Source organism: Micromys minutus, assembly GCF_963924665.1.
Source record: "Micromys minutus genome assembly, chromosome: 33".
NCBI lineage: Eukaryota > Metazoa > Chordata > Mammalia > Rodentia > Muridae > Micromys > Micromys minutus.
The window spans coordinates 3,718,904-3,740,722 of NC_137968.1; the positions used below are offsets into that span (position 1 = coordinate 3,718,904).

At 48.2% G+C, this 21,819-nt stretch overlaps 1 protein-coding gene across 1 annotated transcript in view; it reads left to right on the forward strand.

The window, feature by feature from the left end:
* Positions 1 to 21,819, forward strand: part of GRHL2 (grainyhead like transcription factor 2) — a gene marked incomplete at both ends in the record, with an annotated part of 84,153 nt that overhangs the window by 29,473 nt on the left and 32,861 nt on the right. The window contains one exon of the mRNA XM_080909483.1: positions 10,268 to 10,362. Within this exon, the coding sequence (XP_080765609.1) occupies positions 10,268 to 10,362 (95 nt within the window). The remainder of the gene's footprint in view (positions 1 to 10,267; positions 10,363 to 21,819) is intronic.

The following is a 21,819-nucleotide window of genomic DNA, read 5'->3' on the forward strand; positions in this document are numbered from 1 at the left end:
TTATCTTGAAGTTTTTGCACAAGACTCAGGCAAATAGGAACTGTATTCCAATTAAATCTTGCTCTCTTTCCACCCCTGGGTTTTCTGGAGGATTCTGGCTCTGAGATGCTGTGTTCATGAGCTTTCTTTCAGGTTTTATAAGGAAGCCCATGTTGGCTGCTCTGACAGGTATGTAGAAGGGCAAGTAGAGGCAGGCAGGTGTGCGGAGGCCAGGGAAGGTGGATTTTATGGCCCAAGGAAGCTCTAGCAAGTGGATACTTCTTCATTCACCTGAACTCAGGGCTGTCCTAGCCTGCGAAGGTTAAGACCCCACCCCTCCCACAGTCTGAACAGGGTGGGGCTTTGTTTCCTTAGCAACAAACTAAGTTCATCTTACGGCATTTTTTTTTAAGTTGCTTCCATATTTCTAAACATACTTACACTTGTTTACAAAATAAAACATAACCATGAGATTCCCCCTGCTTTGAAAACAACCTGTGAGGGCTGGAGATAGAGGGAGTTCTAGAGAGTCAGCGGATCCTGTTTCCTCTGTAGAACCAGATGTGAGGGGGCGTGTGGGGTGAGGGGGCGTGTGGGGTGAGGGGGCGTGTGGGGTGAGGGGGCGTGTGGGGTGAGGGGGCGTGTGGGGTGAGGGGGCGTGTGGGGTGAGGGGGCGTGTGGGGTGAGGGCCAGGAGACTCCCAAATCGTCCTGTTATTTTGCCACATCCACATGCAGAGGGCGGCGTTAAAGCTGCGGTTTCAGAAGAAAATTTCTTTTCATCTTTAATTTAGCTTTGGTTGGGAAACGCCCGATGTGATAAAAGCATCATCGGGTGTGAAGGCGTGCATTTAAAAGCTATAAAATGCCAGCACTCCCTCGCTGTCTGTGCGGACAGAAAATAATTCTCGCTAATAATAGACCCGCTGTGGGTTTCTGTTTCCTGCGTGCATGTCTGTTTGGGTCTCAGCAACTCATTGTGTCTGGGTCGGCACCCTTGGGAAGACCCGTTTCTCATTTTCTCCCTGATATGAGTGGCCCTGGGTTCCCCATGTCCCCCCCAGAAGTTGAGGCGCATCCCCAAACTCCCTACGCCTTCTGTCATAGGTCTTTCTCATCCCAGATTTCACACTAGATCCTAATCCAGTTATGTCTCAGCCCAGCGTAATGTCACGTAAAACCCAGTCTCTGTAGAGTAGGCAGCCCCTCCTGGATCAGCTGTTACAACTGTCAGTATTTACTTGGCTCCCAGTTTCGTTCTGTCTACCTGATGCCTAGGTGTTTGAATGAACAGAGACTCTTGTTTTCAACCGTAAGGAATCCAGCACCTGGTACATAGTAGGTGTTCAACCAGTGTTGAGCAGTTGAACGAGTGTTAGGGGCAGCCTCGAATATCTAGGGCAGTTTGGTTAGTCCTGGTTTGTCCAGTTAACAAGGAAGTGTGCTTGGGTTGGTTCCCTCTTTTTATTGTGGGCTCTTTTTGGTGTTTTTCTGTTGGGAGGGAGAGAGACAGAGAGACAGAGACACAGGCAGAGAGAACAGGTGAAAGCCAGAAAGCCACCTGTGCTGTTGAGAAAGCATCGCTCATTGGCCTGGGTGACTGAGAAGTTCCAGGAGTCAGCATGTGTCTGTTTCCCTATTACAGGGTTACAAGCATGTCGCCACACTAGGCTTTTAAATCTGCGTTCTGGGGAATTGGATTTGGGTCCTGATGCTGGCAAGGCAAGAATCAGAGTAAGAGCTGTCCTCCAGCCCAGCGATGCTGTTTCTTGTATTAACTGCCCTTTTATTACACACCAGGTTTTTTTTTTTTTTTAATTAAGGTAATGATTTAATTACTCTGTAGAAACGTAACACACACTAATAAACCAGGGGAGATTCTCCTTTTAAGCCTAGCTGGAAAGTATTAGTTTAATTGGATCAAACAAACAGGGAGTGGTTTAACATAGAGAGGCTAGATTTGGAAATTCAAGGCTGTACTTCTGAAGCTCTGAGGAGTCTCGTTTTTCCCCGGTCCAGATCCTTATTGCTTAACGAGCCTTTTCTGATGAACAGCTTTTCTTTTCCAGGGACTATTGGAGCCCAAATGGCTAACCAGAAGGAATGTTACCTGGAGGGCGGGGTGCAGTGGATTCCTGAAGACACGCCCCCGCCCCTCCCCCATGTTAATGAGAGGGTGGGACTGCTCCTTAAACAGGCCATGCTAGATGAGGTTTCAATGCATGCACACGCGTGCGCACCCCGCCCATCCGCCACCCCTAAGCTAACCCAACAGACCCTCATGTTTAGGGCTATAATCTGCTTCATTTACTCTCTCCTTCCTCTCTCTTGCCCCTCCCTTACTAGACTAGTTGTTTTCCCTGGTGGTGCCTTTCCATGTGCATAGCTGTAGCTCGCCTGGGTCATCATGGGACTTATACTTCTGTTTGGTTTAATTTTTGTGCAACTTTATAAAGACCTTAGGTAGTGTTTCCATTTTTTTTTTTTAAAAAAATGTGTGTGTTGAAGTAGGCAAAGGCTTAATAAACAGAGTCAACTGTGATCTTTCTCTGAGATACTAATTCTCTAGAGTAAGGGTTTGATTATGATTGATCACAATGCCTGTGGCACATTCCCATATGGGTAGGGGCCAGCTCAGACAAGTAATGTACCTTCCCAAGGCCATGGCACTGAGGTGCCAAGCTGCTGGGGTCACCCTTGTAAGGTAATCAAAAGTTAGCAACAGTGTTCCCCTTTAGGAGAACAAACCCACATCTACCAAAAGTTCATTTAAAAGAATAGCCTTTGAATCTTGAGAGAATATCAGAATTCTGTACTAGTGTAAGAAAATGAGTAAAATTAGGCAGAAACAGCATGGAAGGCATAAATAGCGACATCCATGTGGTCAGTCCTTGCATCTCCCTAAGCACATCCTCCCCTTCCCTGGGGGAGCAGGTTCATCTTCCCGTGTCTGCAAGCTAGCCTGGGACAGTCTACAGCGAGGGCACTTGAGATGCTGGAAGGTGGTCGTTAATGTTAACATCTCCCTAGTCCCTGAAGGAATCAGGCGCGTTCAATTTAGTGACAGGTTCGCCACCAGTGACCTGGATGTCATGTCTCTGTGTGGGTCTGCTCTCTTCGAATCTGAACCACAGCTCACGCTGTAACTGTTTGTCTGTGTCTACATATCGTGTAGGTCTATATAACTATGTCTCTGTCTATATCCCTTTCCAAGTTTTCAGAACAGTTATGACCTTCATTCCTGAGATTCTTTCTGTTTTCGCTTGCCAATCCGTTGGTTTTCCCCACAGGTCACTATTCCTAAAGCTATCCGATGTGGGGTAGGAACAGGCCAGCGTTTGTGCTGGAGGAGGCAGGTAGCAGTTCAAGGCTACATCGGCCATTTGCGGAAGTAGCTTCAGGCTCCAGATTTGAGGACCACCCTTTCCCATTCCTACCCCACAAAGTAGCAGAGCATCAACTAAAGAAACTGAGACTGGAAACATGTTGGGTTTGAACAGTTCCCAGCCAACAGACATATAAATTTCACCAAAGCACAATGCCTCTCTTCACGCATTGGGAAAACTCTCAGGTCTCTGGTGCTAATTATGTCTAGCCAAGTTGATTAGGTGTGCAGTTCCAGCCAGGGTGTGTTTGTGCAGTCATATGTTCATGCGTGAATTGTCACTGGTGTCATTACTACTGTTTTGAAGTCAAGTTTGGGGTGAAGACACACTTGTGTGTATGTGAGTGTGATCCAAATTCAGTCGTCATGTTTGCATAGTAAACACTTTATTCGTGAGCCCCAGGACAAGCCTTCAAACAGTATAAAGAAGAGCACACGTGGAACATAGTGATGGTCTAAAATGCAAAATGCTTTTCTTAATTTTGTTCACATTGTTACAGTCAGAAAGCTGTAACATTGTTCTATATAATTCCTGACCTAGAAACGAGACCAAACATGTCTTAGTTAGGGTTTCCTTTGCTGTGTGCAGATACCGTGACCGTTGCAACTCTTATAAAGGACAACATTTAATTGGGGTTGGCTCACAGGTTCAGAGGTTCAGTCCATTATCATGGTGGGAACATGGCGTCATCCAGGCAGGCTGAGAGTTGTACATCTTGATGGGAAGGCAGCCTGAAGACTGTCTCACAGGCAGGTAGGAGGGTCTCAAAGCCCACACCCACAGTGACACACTCCCTCCAACCAGGCCACACCTCCTAATAGTGTCACTCTCTGGATCACGCATATTCAAACCATCAGAAAACACACGAAAAATATTAGGTTTAGTGCAAAGAGGATCCTAAGAAGGATGTCCTTCTAACTCACACCAGGAAGGCTCGTGTGTAAGCCACGGTGACAGAAGGCAGCAGTGCGTTGATCACTGCAGTCAGAGCAGAATGGTGCGTTGACCACTGCAGTTTGAACCACCCAGTGTCTGGATTCATACTCTCCCCACCCACACTCTGGATCGTGCACTGAGAAGGCGCACACTTGGAAAATTGCACGTCACAGAAGCCAAAGGGGGTTTGGCTTTGTGTGTGGACAGAGCTTTGTAGATGCTGGTCCCCGGCTCACCTCTTTATCTCCCAGGGAATCGTAGGGTGTCCCCAAGAGTTCGTGTGTTAGAAGCCCAATCTCTAGAGTCTGAGGTGAGGAGGTTGTGAAAGTCTGGTGTACTGGTGACTCTGGAAGAGTAAAGCTCCGAAGCTGGAATGTTCTGTCACCGTTCGAGGTGAAGAGAAGAACTCTTATCACTGGCTGGTGGGCTCAGCCTTGGAAACCATAAGCTTCCTTTCTTTCTTTTTTTAAAGCCATTTACTTGGTACTCAGTCACAAACACCAGAAAAACAGACTAAGATACAGAGCAAGTGACAAAGCTGGAGAGGCGCCGAGCCTGCTCATTGCAGCTTACTTTGCAAGTGAGGTTTCCAAAGGTTTAGGGTCGCCTGCTGCATGTGTGTGGACTCGGCACAGATCCTAGCTCACACTCTCAGAAAAAAAGGAAAAGAAAAATGGCGGGTCTAATTTGCTCATGGAGCAGAACCAAATGATAGAAATGATTTAGTGCTCGTCAGCCCACACAAGGACGTCCGGGTTGCCTCTGGCTTGTTAAGAACACTATGAAGAAAAGACGACCTTGTTGGTGTTTTGGTTTATTTGGGGGGGGGGATGTAGAACAGGGGAGAGGAGATGTCAAGATTCTTCCATCTCTTTCAAACCGGAGTGTCCTCAGATGATGCGCTCTCCTTGGTGCGTTATCTGCCTCGGCTGCAGATGGGGGACATGTTCAGGACAGGTGGGCTCAGGTACGGCCGCTGTCCACCATGGAAAAGCAGCTGTGCATCCTATAGATGCTGTCTCCGTTCTCTGGGGTAACTCACAGGGAGTCATGGGGAAGACCTCGTATGCCCTGGCGTCCGCGGATAATGCACTTGCTATGCTCTGCCCATCACCCTGAACATAGACATAGCTCCTTGTCTCCCGCGCAGCAGTCTCGGCTTTAAACAGAAACAACTGTGTGAGGACGCTGATGAGGCTCCTGGGTTCCAGCATCCCACCCCCATTATTCACTCGTCCAGACAGAATCTTCAGTTTCTCGGAGAGCGCCATCTTCTATATTAATTATACCAGTCTGTTTAATCTCCAGCAATATATATAAAATAATTAAAGGGGGCAGTTATAATTCTCCAAGAGCACTGGGCTTAATTAAGGCGCAGGAGTTGGCGGTTCCTTTGACTGCCGTCCAGCATCATGGCGTTCCTACCGTCACTGTGAGCGAGGCAGAGCCTTCAAAAGTCTGAATTAAAACACCCAATTAGCAGACCCCTCATTATCCGCAAACGATAAAAGATAACGATTCACTCAGTTATACCTCCTGCGAGATTAAACGTAGCTGCGTCCCACAGTGTCTGCAGAATTCAGCTTGCCAGAAATGAATACGGAAAGTGTGTGTGTGTGTGTGTGTGTGTTGTGTGTGTGTGTTGTGTTTGTGTGTGTTGTGTGTGTGTGTGTTGTGTATGTCTGTGTGTGTATGTGTGTGTGTGGTGTGTGTGTGTGTGTGTGTGGTGTGTGTATGTGTGTGTTGTGTGTGTATGTGATTGTGTGTGTGTGTGTGTGTGTGTGTGTGTGTGTGTAGGCATACTTGGTACCTTCTGGCAGACGTGGTAAAATTTAAGCGTCATTTTTCCACAGCACCAGTGCCTTTGATTTTTTTTCTTAGATGAGCTTAGCTCGAACTTCTCTCTCAGCCTTATGCTCACAAGTTCTGGAAGTGTTTTCTGATGGTCCCCTCTCCGCAGCACCTCACAGAACAGTTGCCATGGAAACAAGCACTGTGCTGTCAGTATCCGATGATGATTTATGGTGGAAGTTTGGTTAAGAGTGTGGCTCTTGGCATTGGACTGGCCTGAACTGAAATCGTGGTTGATTATTTGTTCCCAGCTTTGTGACTTCCATGAGCAGCTTAGGCTCTCTCTGGGAGAGAAGATGCTGCTTCCTACCCCAGGAGCGAGTGTGAACCGGGGGAGACAGGAGACCTCAGACTTCATTGTTGGTACAAGCCCTGCCTGACGTGAGCACGTATCCTCAACCCGAGCACAGTCACCACCCCTGAACCTTTGCGTTTGAAGGCCAGGGGAGGGCAGAGGCTTTATCAGAGGGAAGGTGTTTCTGAGGCCACTCCAGGTAGAAGGATAGTTCTATCTGAGTGTTCCTGGTCCTCCTTTATATAGCCTCTGGTCTTTCCATCGAGGAGAAGCATTTTTCGGGGAAGTATAAACTGTGACAAGTACCTCGTAAATAGAGACGAATGTGCTCCTTAAAACCACAAGCGGCGTGGGCTGAAAGTACCCAAAAGATCCTCTCTGTTTTGCCAAAACACCAAGACTTCTCAGGTGTTAGAGAACAGGCAACAAAGAAACTCACAACCCCATGTAGGAGCAGGCAAACTGCAGTCTTGGCCCCAGCCCGTGCTCAGGGAATGAGACTCTGGCAGTAGCCTGAATCTCAGCAAAGCCCTCTGCTTGCCCCCAACACACGAAGATGTGCTTGTGAGATACCCTAAGCCCTGGGGATCCATAAATCCCCATCCTGCCCTGGGACATCCTGACACACCCTGGGGAATGCCTGTGGCCACGTACTTCCATTCCACTTGCCCGGACTTGTACATCCAGGACGTGGTAACCTCAGCCTGGAGATTCTGGCTTTATGGATAACACCACAACATCTAGAGGACCAGTTTCATTAGAATTACTCAGTCCCTCCTCCACCCCTACCCCAAATCTTTCAGTATGCCCTGCTAGCTGCACATTTAGTTCTTTTGTGTGTAAATTACCACAATTAATAAGAACTCCCTCAATTCTATTTTTTCTTTAAGATTTGTTTTATGTGAATACACTGTAGCTGTCCTCAGACACACCAGAAGAGGGCATCAGATCTCATTACGGATGGTCATAAGCCACCATGGGATTTGAACTCAGGACCTCTGAAAGAACAGTCAGTGCTCTTAACTGCTGAGCCATCTCTCTAGCCCCTATTTTTCTGTTTTTGGTGGTTAAGAAACAGAAATCTTTTTCTTTTTTCAGCTTTTTCTTTTTTTAAAGAAAAATTAAGGCGGGAAAAGAAGAACCTTGTGATATAGGAATCCAGTGTCAAAGTGTTCAATCTAAGCTTGTCTTAGTTTCTAGAAGTGACTTTTGTCATTCACAGCTGACCTTCACACTGCTCGTAACTCAACTGGGAGATTATTTCACAAAACACTTAGTGAAGAACCGAGGGCCTGGGTTTGAAGTTCAGTTTCCACTCTTAGAAATGGGAGAGTTTGGCTTGCCTTTCAAAAGCACAGGCGCACCGTCCCGTTGCGTCTGCGAAATGCCTGATAAGAAACTGTAGGGTGGAATGTTGGTTTTCTTTCTTTCTCATTTGCCTTTGAGTCCTTATTTTAAAATCAGCAGAGACTCTTGAGTTACAAAAATAAATAGAATAAGATGAAATACACATAGCCAGAGACCCTTTAACAGTCCCGTCCGTCCCTTCAACAATCAAGGGGTTGCAGGTGAGGGTAAGAGAGAGCAGGTCTTGAACATCAGTTTGGAAAGAAACCGTCTGAGAAGAAAGGACATAGTGACCCTGAGTGTAAAGGTTTAAAATCATAGCAGGCCTGGCCGCTCGGATCTCTAACCCCAGCACCTGGGAGGCAGAATCAGGCTGACCTCTGTCAGCGTGGGACCAGGCAGGGCTACACAGTGCGAACTCATCAAACAGAGCAAAAGCGGAATAAGCAGCCTTATGTTTGAGAACATGCTTTTTTTTTTTTTTTTTTTTAAGATTTATTTATTATGTATGTGAGTACACGGTCAATCTCTTCAGACACACCAGAGGAGGGCATCAGATCCCATTTCAGATGGTTGTGAGCCACCATGTGGTTGCTGGGATTTGAACTCAGGACCTCTGGGAGAGCAGTCAGTGCTCTAACCACTGAGCCACCTCTCCAGCTCATGAAACATGCTCTTTAAAATCTCTTCCCTTTCGGTGTTGCGTGTTGAACCCAACTCCTCTCCCAGCCCCTGTTCCACCAAAAGGTTGCGCCTTCTGCCCCCAAAGAATTTACTTTAATGAAATATAGATAAATTTACATGAAGTGTAAAAGCAAGTCAAGCACGGGTGTAGCAAATTATTGGGTTGAGTGACCTTGAGAGAGAGACCACAGTGCATGTTCTGAGACGATATTTGCAATTAGTAGTTATTGGCATTAATGAACCATAATCACCAAAATCTTTCCAGAAGGTTTTAGATATGGGATGGTGCTAGAGATGGGTGTGGCCAAACAATATAGCGATGAGAAGATATTTATTATATTGCTGTGTAGAAACATTTGCATGTTTGTAGAGAAGGAGGTAGAAGAGAGATCAGAACGCACGGGTAAGGCTTAAAGGCAGTCAGCAGTGGGTCAGCAGACTGGTTGCTTTGATTTTTCTTTTCTTATTTATGGTCTCTGACTGTCCGATGGTGAAGACACGCCCTTTTATGTTAGAAAGTTCACGTGTTTGGGGTTGGGAATGGTGGCTCATGCCTGTCCCTGAAATATTCAGAGCAGAAGGCATTTCAAGTTCAAGACTTGCTTGGGTTATACAGTGAGACTCTGTCTCAGAGCACAGAAAAACAAAACAATGCCTCCCCCCCCCCCCAAATATTAGCTTGCTATGCCGTTAGGAAGGGTAGAAATAGAGGTGTTGAAAAGGAGAAGAATCCAGCCTGAGGGTGGACCAGCCGGCCTGTCCTAGGGAGCCACTCCGGAGAGCACAGTGGGAATTTTGGGTTGTTCTTTTGCAACCATTCAGCTCCCAGTAATAAGGAGTCTTTTTTAAAAAAAGATTTATTTATTTATTATACATGAGTACGCTGTCGCTGTCTTCAGACACACCAGAAGAGGGCGTCAGATCCCATTACAGATGGTTGTGAGCCACCATGTGGTTGCTGGGAATTGAACTCAGGACCTCTGGGAGAGCAGTCAGGGCTCTAACCACTGAGCCCTCTCTCCAGCCCACAGTAAGGAATCTTAACTGCAGTGCTTGAGTCTCAGTTTCATCACTGGGGAAAGGAAGTAAGTAAATGATGGCTCGTTGGTGTAGCCCAACACCCCCCCCCACCATTGTACCAACCTTCCCCCTCCCATAGTACACAGACACATGCTGATGGCTGTTGTGTGGCTGGGGCGTCTGATGGGATGGAGGGGATAGATAAATCCTGTATGCAGAGTGTGAGTTTGCAGAGGTCTTTCTTTGGTGTGTGGGTGTGATTCAGTGCAACAGCGTGTGCTTAGCATTTGTGAGGCCCTGTGCTCGATCCCTGGCCCCATCACTGCACGTGGAAAACCTCGATTCTTCGTAGTTTGCCGAAGTCCTAGTGACACTGACCAGGTAGAATATTTGACTGTCCCAAAAAACGTCCCTGTGGAGGGCCTGTCAAGAAAGTGAGACCAACTAACAATCCAGTCAGGGAAAGACAAGGGTCACACAGATTTATGTCATCCCCCTGCCCCTCCAGTGGTAGAACAGTATCAGCCGGCATCTGTAGTTTATTACACTGGTAGCCCCCCATCCCCTCCAAAAAAGACAAATTTAAAATTTGGCCATTGAGAAATAATGTGTTGTTGAGGGATTCTTCCTTGGCTATGCAAGTGTGTGTGCACGTGTTCATGAATGTATGTTTGTATGTAGCATGTGTGTGTGTGTGTGTGTGTGTGTGTGTGTTGTATTTAATCCCCGTGGCTGCTGTGCTGAGGCCTTTTCTCTCTTCGCTGTTGCAGCCGATTACAAGGAGAGCTTCAACACCATCGGGAACATTGAAGAGATCGCCTACAACGCCGTTTCCTTCACCTGGGATGTGAACGAGGAGGCAAAGGTGAGTGGGCGGCTCCGAGAGCCCTTCCCCAAAGCGTCGTGTTTTCCCAGAAACTTGAGTCAGAAAGAAGAAAATGAACGTACGCCCACCCGCACCCCACACCCGCACCCCACACCCGCACCCCCACACCCGCACCCCCACACCCGCCCCAGACCCCCACACCCGCACCCCACACCCGTACCCCCACACCCGCACCCCATACTCCCAACCCACACCCACACCCGCACCCCATACTCCCAACCCACACCCACACCCGCACCCCACACCCGTCCCACACCCACACCCGCACCCCACACCCGCACCCCCCCCCCCCGGGCAGCTTTTGTGGTTTTATTTGAACACAAGACATGCGCACAAGCCACCCGCTCTTTGTCTTCGCTGCGTGGCCTGGCGTGGGCATCGGTGGCTCTGACGGCCAGCGGTGCAGCTCTTTCTACGATGGCTTTTCGGTCCTTGGAGGACACGTCGTGAGCGATCCCAGCACGTCAGCGGCACTTCCAGTTCCTTGTCATGGTGGACCAGAAGGTTCCGGAAGCTGCTGGGCAGCGCGTGCTTAGTTTTCTTGTCAGAGGCCAGAGGGCAGCCATGATGCCTTTTACAAAAGTCGGGACGCACGACATTAAAAGACCTGGGGGGTGGAGCTGCGGGTCTCCGGCCTGAGTGCTGTCGCAGGGTGTCTTCCAGTCACCAGCTACTGGTCAAACTGGGACCAGCATGGGTACCTCTGCTAAGCTTTGCTCTCCCTCCAGACTCCATCTCAAGAGGTGCCCCCCAATTTTTCTTTTTAGATCTAACCCTCAGAGTTGTTCAGTCCCTTGGGCTTCCCTGTGCCACCCTCAGGCAGTGTGAGTCTTCCCGGAGAGTGACCCACAGTTTCAGCTGGTGAGGGGGTGGGGCTGTTGAAGGCCCCAAAGGCCAATCTGGGTCTCAGCAACTGATTATTTATCATTCTTAGGCCTTTTTTTGCACTTTAGAGGAGTGTCTCTCGGATAAAACCTAAGCCCGTTTTCTGCCTGCTTGTGTACTGGGGGCGTGTTGGAAGAGTTTATCTCCCATCTCAGCAGGAGGTCAATGTAAACTAGGCGGTCGAGGCCTCGTTGTCCTGGGAGGGAAGTGGGTGAGGATCTGGCCGGGAGTCTGTAAGTAGGCTCTCTGGAAGAAAATGGACCGCCCAGTGTCTCATTCCACTCCTGTAGAAAACAAAGGCAGGGGAAACTGGTTACAGGCCCAAGAAAAGGTGACCCAAACGGGCACAGAGTGTCTGTCGATGAGCAAGGAATGCAACCGGGGGAATGTTCCAGAGAAGGGAACGGGCCTTTCTATAAAACCGAGCTGCCCACAGCTGCAGGGTAAGCGTGTCACCGGCATGCTTGCACATACCGTGTGCTTTTAGCTTTGTGGCTGTGTTCTTGGCTGCCTGAGACTCACTCAGCATCTGTCTCTACTCCCGAGACAGTCCGTAGTTTGCAGGGCTTTGTCTACACCATTCCAAGCCTCCCCTACTTTAGCCTGAACTGGCTCCTGGGTTCTCTCTCTCTCTGAGGCTAGACTACGGAGCAAGGGGCAGTCTGTAAGGGTACCACAGCGCTCGAATGTGATGGAATCTCTCTGTCTGGTGAACAAATTTCCAAATGCCCCTACGAGCATCCTGCGGTGGTGTGGGTGATGGTACCCCAACGAGGGATCCTAAAGGGAAACACTAACCAAACAGCGTGAGCGCAGAGAGGCTTCATAGTTACAGGAAGGAAGTGGGGTTCCGCCACAGGTGCCTCACTTTGTAAAAACCAGCTGCTGAGCATGAACCCTCAGCGTGATTTCGGCGTCACCCGCAGCGATGGGTGTTAGAGGTGAATGTGTTAAAGACTGTTTCGGTAAGGACCATTGGAAGATCGTGTAGAGACCCGAAGAAGGCACAGGCTCCAGAGAAATTAATGGCGTAGTGACTGGGCTAAGCTAGCCGGCCTGCGGTCAGTTCACTCCATTCTCTTGCCTGGTGCAAACGCTCACTTATGTACGTGTGTGGCTGCACATATGTGCTAGGGTGTGTACATGTATATCTGGGTGTGCATATATGTGTCCGGATGTGTGCATTTGCACATACATGTACTTCTGGGTAGACACTGACTCTTTTTCATTAGCAAAAAATGGCCTTCTACAGTATTTTGTGATACTTCCTGTAGCAGTTTTGCTTCCTTTCTTTAACGTCTATTTTTAAAGACCGTTATTCTTCGTTCGCTGGGAAGTGAGTTTTAAAAGGTTGTAAACGGTTATCCGAACTATAGAAGGGCATTGGAAGACAGCTTCCGAAAGCTCAGCCCCTCACTCGGGTGCCAAGCAGAAGGAGGTTTTGCTTTCAAGTCCACGGAGTCTTTTGGCAGGTTTTTTTAAAAAAAAAAATGCTGATTTTATAGTAGGCAGACTGCAAAAGACAAGATAGAATAGTAGTTGTGGGAAAGATTTTCATTGAAGCAGGGAGGGCCAGTGGCTTTGTGCGTGCGTTTCGGGGGATCCTCTTGTGTTCAAGCTCTGGGTTCTATTTCAGGGTTCCACTGTCTCTATCTCTACAGGCTTCAGGAGGGGTCTCGGTGTCTCAGCCCATTTCACAGGATGCTGGAGAACACCAACGTGTGGTTCACAGAACAAATGTGGGTAGAGTTTGCATTTATGAATCAGTGGAAAGTGTAATGTTTTTATTCACGTTTAAAACTAGGGTTTTCTTTTTTTAAATCATTTTTCTAAGACAGGGTCTCCCTATATTGTCTTCCTGGGTCTAGGATTACAGGCATACACTGTAATGCCAGTTCTAGCATATGTACCTGTGTATGTGTGTGTGTATGTATATAAATACTTTTTGATGTAGGATTCTGAATTACTTTGGATAATTCTGAATTAATTCAGGCCCCAGTGTTTGCAAGGTTTTGAGTGGCTCTCATGATGAATGGCTACTCTATTTATTTATTTTTCTCAGTGCTCATTCACTCTGGAACTTTCTCTGCCCAGCCCTGGGTATACATTAAAATTTTTATGCACAATGATACCAACCCCCAAGTTCAGGTCTTCCCTAGCTTGCAGTGTCTGGGAGGTGGTAGCGTACCGAAATTCAAAATGGTTCTCACGCTCCTGTGGCAAGAACTTTACGCACTCGGCCGGCCTTCCACTCGTCCCTCTTATAAAATGTTATTTATTTATTTAGTGTGTGCGCATGCGCGCCCCTGTGCGTTGCTGGGAGTTGAACCCGGGGTCTCCGGTGTGCCAGGCAAGTGCTTCTGACTCCCTTTCTCGCTGGTCTCAGACCCTCTTCTTTGTGGCTGCCTTGAGTGCTGTGATCTGTCTTTCTTCTAGAACAAAGAGGAAAAAGGAGAGGGCATCACCCCCCCCCCCCGCAGCTCTCCCTCCCCCAAGTCATTAGCTTCCTTTAATTATGGGAACAACATTTGAACATTTGGCCCGGAAGGTGCTTACCTCTCAATGCCTCTGTGTGTGTGTGTGTGTCCCGTCCCAGACTCTGGCTGCACTCCCAAGCTGCCCGTCTGCTTCAGGCAGGGTGGCCACAAGGTCCCACCTCTCAGAGCCGGTTTTTCCGGTCGTGCAGCGGCTTTCTGCTTAGGTGACTCAAGCAGGACAAAAGGTCTCCTCTCGGAATGGACCTGCTCCCCTCAGAGTCTGTGCAGTCTGGAGGACCCCATGCTGTGTGCACTGTCTCTGGTCCTTGGTGCGACGTTCTGGGCGTCCCCCATGGGTGGCATGGTGTGGGTCTGGGTCGGTGTAACTGAGGCACTTGCCGCTAGGTACAGAATCAGCCCGGCCCTGGCACTAGATAGAATAGCCTGCATCTGTGTTTCTTTTTTCTTGTGGTGCAATGTGGTTTTCAAACAGGCTCTACTGTCTGTGTAGCTCAGGCTGGCTGTGAACTCACAGCAATCCTCCTGCCTCAGCCTTCCAAATCCTGGTATGACAGGTGTTGTCAGCTTCCAGCGTCGGATTTCCTTTTCTTCAGCTTTAGTTTGCCCAGTTGTGAAGTGATGGGGAGGGAGGGTTAATTAGCATTACGTGGAGGCCTGCGTCCCACGCAGAGGATTATGGGGCGAGGGGGGGCAGTTTCTGCACCATATTCTCTTACATGACTCCCACCAGCAGGGAGATTCTCTATCTGTGTTAGGTTTCTCTGTGCAGCCAAACACTGGTACTTAGAAAGCAAGCTTGTCGAACACGGATCTCCGAGATGGCGATTTCCCACATTAGACCGCTGGGTTGCTGAAGAGCCCAGAGGGGTGGAGCCTTCCACGGACCATGGCGACATCACCCACACAGTGCAGCCGAGCCCCAGGTTTGCAGGGAGAGGCTTGAAAAGAATCTCAATTCAGAAAAAAAAATTGTTTTCCTTTATTACCATTAATGATATGAGTCGATTGCTTTTATATTTCATTAGAACGTTTATTATCATTATTATTATTATTGTTATTATTATTATTATTATTTGATGTGACTGTATGTGGGTGATCACGGGTGCACAGGGGCCAGGAAGAGGTCAGAGGACAGCTTTCAGGAATTGGATTTCACGTTGTCCCTGGGTTTGAGGCAGGGCCTCCTGTCTCCCAGGAGGGGTGCTAGGGTTACAGACACAGCAGCATACCTAACTTCCTGTGTAGGCGGTGAAATGGATCTCCGATTGTCCAGCCTGTGTGGCTTTTGCCCACCAAAGGCTGTTTGCTCGAGTTTCTTTTGACAGTTTTTAAAGAAAACCCTGCCAGCCAGTGTTTGTGCATGGCCTTAATCCCAGCTTTGGGAAGCAGAGGCAGGCAGATCTCTGAGTCTGAGGCCAGCCTCGTCTACAGAGTGAGTCCCGGTCCACACCCCAGCACTGAAAGCTTAGTAAGCAGAAGGGAGGGTCTACCCCTGGCTCCTCGGTCACCCATCCTCACAGAAGCCAATCACCCATGAAAACAATTACATGCTGTCATATTTCCTTTCCAAGAAACCCGGGGTGCGATTTTCATGGATCCGGGAGCGGGGAATGGACAACTAGCCCTACTTCCTCAAGCAAAGCAGCTCCGCCTGCCTGGCCACACCCTGGCTATCCTCAGCACCACACTCAGCCCCCAGCAGAGATGGTGCCCGGAGAGTTCCTTGTCCTTACGCCTGGGCCGTTAACTTGTTTGTATCCTAAGAAACCATTGACAAGCACGGACACAGCTAGTAATTCTTCACCCTGGTGCTGGTGCGCATGCGTGTGAGTGTGCGCATGCGTCCGTGAGGACTGGCCATACCTGTTGCTCACTCATGCCTGATGATCCTGCATCTTTGCCATGTACCATGTCTTTCCTCCATCTTTACACATCTGTTCTCCATATTCCCACCTCTTTACTTCTCTCTCTCTCTCTCTCTCTCTCTCTCTCTCTCTCTCTCTCTCTCTCTCTCTCTCTCCTATTCTGAAATTTATTTTCACATTTATGGTAATGGGATGCTGGGATCCATTCTCTAACTCTGGGTCTTTTTATCAGCTCCAGATGATCTGAGGGCCAGTGTGGCAGCTCAGTTCGTAGCGGCATTTGTCAACAATGCTGATCAGCCCCAGCTCTACAACCTACATGACAAGAAGGAACCGACTCTGGCAGGCTGTTCTCTGACCTTTGTGTGAAAGCAAGCATGCACGCACACAATCACACAACCCCACACACTACACATACACCCACAGAGACACATGATCACACAACCACACACACACAGACAAATGATCACACAACCAGACACACTGACACATGATCACACAACCACACACACACACACAGACAAATGATCACACAACTACACACACACACACAGACACATGATCACACAACCAAACGATCACACAACCACACACACAGAGACATGATCATATAATCACACACACACACACACACACACATGATCACACAACCACACACACTACACATACACACCTTGCACACACACACACACATTCCCCACATGAGAGAGAGAGAGAGAGAGAGAGAGAGAGAGAGAGGTTTACAATAGAAACTTATCTGTAAGTTTGATCCTGTTGGAACCTATAAGGTAAATGTGGGCATGGCATCCTGACAAGAGCCCTGTTTCCCTTAATAGATTACTTAAAAAAAAAGATTGATTGAGTGATTGATTGATTGATTGATTGATTGATTTGTGTGAGTACACTCTCACTGTCCAGCAGAGTCAGTGTGTAGATTTCTGGTCATCGATGTCCAGTGGAGAAACTTCCTTTGTCCCTGTGAAATCCCAAGTCCTTCTCTGCCTGTGTGTTGGTTCTCTGTGAGGTGCTCTCCTCTCCGGTGTAGCTAATGGTGAGCGAGCCCCTCCCAGCTGCCCGCAGTGAGCCGGGGGTGCTATGGACTCTGCACTAGTTTAAGAGACAGCGAGATAACAAGTCAGGTCTACGATGGCAGTGACATTTCACGACAAGAAAGCCGTGAATTGGGGAGGACACCGTTTTTTTAATCTTCTTGTGCAATCCCAACTTTATTGTTACTTTAAGTATGATTATGCTAATGAAAAGATTAGCTTAAACTCAGTACCTAATTGTGGTGAATCCGTTGTGTCTCAGATTTGCTATTTCTTTTTTATTTTAATTTGTGTGTGTGTGTGTGTGTGTGTGTGTGTGTGTGTGTGTGGCTGCTTGCTTGCACATGTACAAAGTTCCCACAGAAGCCAAAAGAGGATGCAGGTTCCCCTTGAACTGGAGTCACAGAAGATGCTGGGATCCAAATTTGGGTTCTCTGGAAGTGCAGCGAATGCACGTACCTCCTGAGCCATGTCTCCAGCCCATCTGTCTGTCTGTCTTTCCCAGCATCTGTCTGTCTTTCCCAGTACTTCTTTTCATCTGAAACGTCTGATGGATGTTGCTATAGAGACGCGTAGCAGAGGCTGGCTGGGATTTCTTGATCGCCCTGCCTCCATTGCCCGGTGCTGGAATTACAGGCATGTGCAATCACACCCTGCACTATTGATGCTGTGTGTCAGAGTTGGAGGTCTGAAGATGTCTTTATAGTTAAGAGCACTAGTTACTCTTTTTTTTCTCTCTCTCTTTTTATTGGATATATTTTATTTACATTTCAAATGTCATCCCCTTTCCCAGTTTCCTCTCCATAAACCCCCTATCCCATTCCCTCTCCCCCTTCTTCTATGGGGGTGCCCTCACCACCACCCCTCCCACCTCCCTGCCCTGACATTCCCCTACACTGGGGCATCAAGCCTTTGCAGGACCAAGGGCTTTGCGTCCCACTGATACCCTTCCTCTTGCAGCTGGAGCCATGGGTCCGTCCACCATGTGTACTCTTTGGATAGTGGTTTAGTCCATGGGGCTCTGGTTGGTTGGTATTGTTGTTCTTATGGGGTTACAACCCCCTCCAGCTCCTTCAGTCCTTTCTCTAACTCCTCCATTAAGGACCCCATTCTCAGTTCAGTGGTTGGCTGTGAGCATCTGCCTCTGTATTTGTCACGATCTTGCCTCCTAGTTACTCTTTCTTGTAGGGGACCCAGGTTCTATTTCCGGCACCCACAAGGTTGTTCACGACCATCTGTAATTCCTGGTTGGAAGGACCTGATGTTTTCTTCTAAACTCATAGGGCATAGGGCAAGCACATGGTACACACACACATATGCATCCAAACACTCCTGTATACCGCATAAAATAAACAAATCTACAAAGTAATTTACAGAACTTGGTGGTCACAAAGCATCTTCCTAGGGTCTATTTTTAAATCAACTCTTGGACACCAGAGGAAGGGCAAGATGTGTAAATATTAGTTTTCAAGATGCAGAGAGAGAGCTAAAGGACTGTCTAAAGGAGACGGTGTTTCTGAGGTTCATAGCTTTGCTGAACCCCCACCCCACAGCCCCTAGTGAGCAGGAGCCTTTGCCGAGGGAGCTTCTAAGGGAGCTGGGAAACGGCCATTTGTGTCGAAGTTACTTACACCCCACTTTTACCGAGTCAGTCAGTGTCTTGCCTAACCGAGGCCGGATTTTAAGCAGGTTATCTGATAGAGAATATTATGGGACATCTCAGAGTCAAAAGCAAAGAGAACATTGGGAGAGGTCGCCAAAAGATTGAGTTACACACAGCCAAGCAGGGCAAATGGCTTTTTTTATTTATTTTTTTATTTTTTTATGTGTTTGCTGGGGCGTGGCGTGGGCGGAGGCAGCTCTAAAAGGGGAAGACAAACATTTGCTGGAGTCTTTGGTATTGAACTTAAACAAAGCCATGCCTTTGTTCCGCTTTTATGAGGCCAGGGCTGACAGGAAAAGCTATGAGGCTGGAGCTAATGCTTGCGAACGGGACTAATCTTTGGAAGGTATCTCACAGAGGGTATCAGTTGATCTTTTCTGTTAGCATGTGGAGTAGCCATGGTTTCTGTCCCTCCTACTTAAGGCTCTGTACCTAACAGCTATGGGGCCATTGTGTTGTGCAGAGAATTGGATTACACACTTGGGTTTCATGACATAATGGTGTGTGCTTGGGTGCACAATGACTAATGTTTGTTCAGCGATTACTATATCTCAGGCACCCAGCCAGGCCTTTATATATATTATCCAATTATTCGAGTTTCTAAGCAGGTGACAGTTTTCAGCTAACTGAGGAGTGATTTAAAGTTAGCTAGCTTCCCTCAGTAACCCAGCAAGCGCATCACAGAGCCCACAGTGAGACAGTGGAGTGGGGGCAGCACCTTAGGTACCATTTGTGGAGATGCATGACCAGGCACAGGTCTGGTTCCCAAAGGAGTTATGACAGGCCTGGAGCTAAGACGAACTTCTAGTACCCCTGTCTGGGATTACAGTTCATTTGTCCAGATTTTCTCTTCCCCCTTCCCCATCCCTCCTGTCCCGTACTTGGTCAGTTCTGTGTAGAAAGAGGAAGTCGATCCTGGTGGGATCAGAGAAGGTGGGAGGGAGGGATGGAGGGAGGGGGTTTAAAAAGATTTTTTTTATTTATTATATGTAAGTACTGTTGCTGTCTTCAGACACACCAGAAGAGGGCATCAGATCCCATTATAGATGGTTGTGAGCCACCATGTGGTTGCTGGGATTTGAACTCAGGACCTCTGAAAGAGCAGTCAGTGCTCTAACCACTGACCCATCTCTCTAACCCAGGAGTCTTAATAAGGCTTTCTGAGATGGAAGGGAACCTACTCCTGAAAGCCTGGAATAAATGATGCTGCTGAGAAAATCCTCTTGCAGCCGGAGAAACCAACTTCAGTAGCCAATTTATAGTCCTGTGTACCTGCACAGAAAGACATTCACCGTGGATTTGTTTATAGATTTAAGAAGCTGGGAACAGCCTAATGGGGGAGAAAGTCTTCTTTTATATGTAAGCATTTTTTAAAGACACGGAACTATCATATCAGGTTTCAGCACCAGGTGGGAAGGGTGGGCAGGACTGTGAGTATTCACCTCAGTGGTGGCTTCCCAAACAGGGCAGAACATAAGTTCTTAAATGTTTAACTGGGGAGCAGAGGAAGGAGGCTCACAGCTTCACTTAAGTTTTAAGCCCCGGGGTGCGGCCAGATTCGAAGGCTGCTCACCTAGTTTGTACAAAGCCTTAGCCTTGATCTCTAGTATCACACAGACCAGGAATCTGTGCCCCAGAGAGGGGAAGGAAGGGGGAAAGGGAGGGAAGAAGATGGGGAGGACAACAAGAAAGAAGAAAGTAAAACCACCAAGGATTTGAGGGAACAGATCTTTCGGTCCGCATTTACATTCTCAGGATGAGGGCTGGCCCCTGCTGGAAGCAGCCGGAAGCTGTTACAAAGTCTCACGTTCTCCCAATCCCAGTGCACTGTGCAAGATCTCCTGGGGGTGGCAAATAGGAGGCCAGAGGAGCCTTCCGACCCAGATTGCTTTAAAAATCAGTCTGCCTTTATTTAATGTTTGTTCGATTCATGAAATTCATAAGCTGATCCACGCCGGAGTCACCAATTCCGCAAGGGAAAATCTGGCCAGGGGGAGGAAGTGTCATTTGGTGTACGGGAGCTACCTGACGCATGCCCAGCAGTGGCCCATGACTTTCCTCACTGGCCCCCCAACCCAGCGCTGTTTATTCATTTGACTTGGCCATGACACACACTTGGCCACTTGCTGATGGCCTCCTTACTGATTGCAGAGCTGCTCTGTGTCTCCAGGGCTCACCTCACAGTCCTTCCTCCCCTCCCCCATCAGCATCCAGGCTCTTTCCTCGGCTTCCTTCTTTCTGATTTTCCTCTACCTCTCTCTTACCCCACAGTTCCTACAGGGAGTCTTCCTAAGCTCTTTTCCAGGTTCTCCCAGCGAGTCCGGTTGTGCAGCTGCTCCAAAACACTGGCTAGAAGTAGAAAGGGACAGTGGTGTCCTGGGACCAGGGCTTGTTATAGGCAGTCTGTGCTTTTCACATGGTAGCTCTTCCAAAGGTAAGCCCGTGTGGAAAGGGAGAGAGTTAGATGGATAAACAGGTAATCGTGCTGAGTATGCAGTTGGTGCTTAATTTAGGTGTGCTAGCACCTCGGTGCGTAGACAAGTCTACAGACAAGCAGTTGGAGAGCTTCAGAGGATGCTTAGGCCAAAGCAGCTAAGCCATGGTGTGATCTTGACAACGTCACCAGCTTCTGTCCATCTTGGCATCTAGGCGCTGTTACTTACGAAAGCATGCTCATGCGCAGAAGGGAAACCACATATTCGGAAAAATAATTCATGTTCTCTTAACTCACTGAATAAATATTTGCTGAGGAACCCGAGCCCGGCCTAATGCGGCTTCCTTGAGACAGACAAAGGGGCCTTCTTACGGGCTCTTTGCACTCATGGAAAAGATAGGTAATTAAACACGAAACAGCAGACAACACATTAAATTCAAATAGCGTGAAGGATATGAAGAAAACAGAAGAGAGACTTTCTAGAATGTTCCTCTGGGGTGTGGGGGGAACCATAGCTGACCAATCTGAAGAGAGGACTGAGAGAGGAGGGGCTGGTCCTCCGTGTATCCACAGGAACAGCAGAATGTAGTAGCCCTGGAATGGACCAGATTTGGTGTTCTCCAGAAACAAACAAATAACCCACAGGTGGTGGAAAAGCAGAAAAATCACTGTAGAATTCGAGAGAAAAGTCAAACGTGTATCTGAGAGTATTCAGACATACCCTAGCAAGTGTGGAAAATCAGTGCATCATAAGAATAAAAGGTAGAGAGGTACAGTTCTCACATCCACACAAGCGCCGTGCAGGCGCACACTTTGGGGAATTTTGAGCCCGACAGGAAGATCCCGAGAGCAAGCGTGGGTACTCTTCCTTGCTGTCCTGACCTCCACACACAGTGCCAGCAGAGCAGAGCCCTTGGATGATGCCCAAACCCAACAGCTCCCAGTTCAGTGCCGTCCCACGTGGCTCCTTAACGTCCTGAGTTTACTTTCACCTCTCTGCCTGTCTCAGTGGTCACCGTCTTCACTTGAACACAATCATACC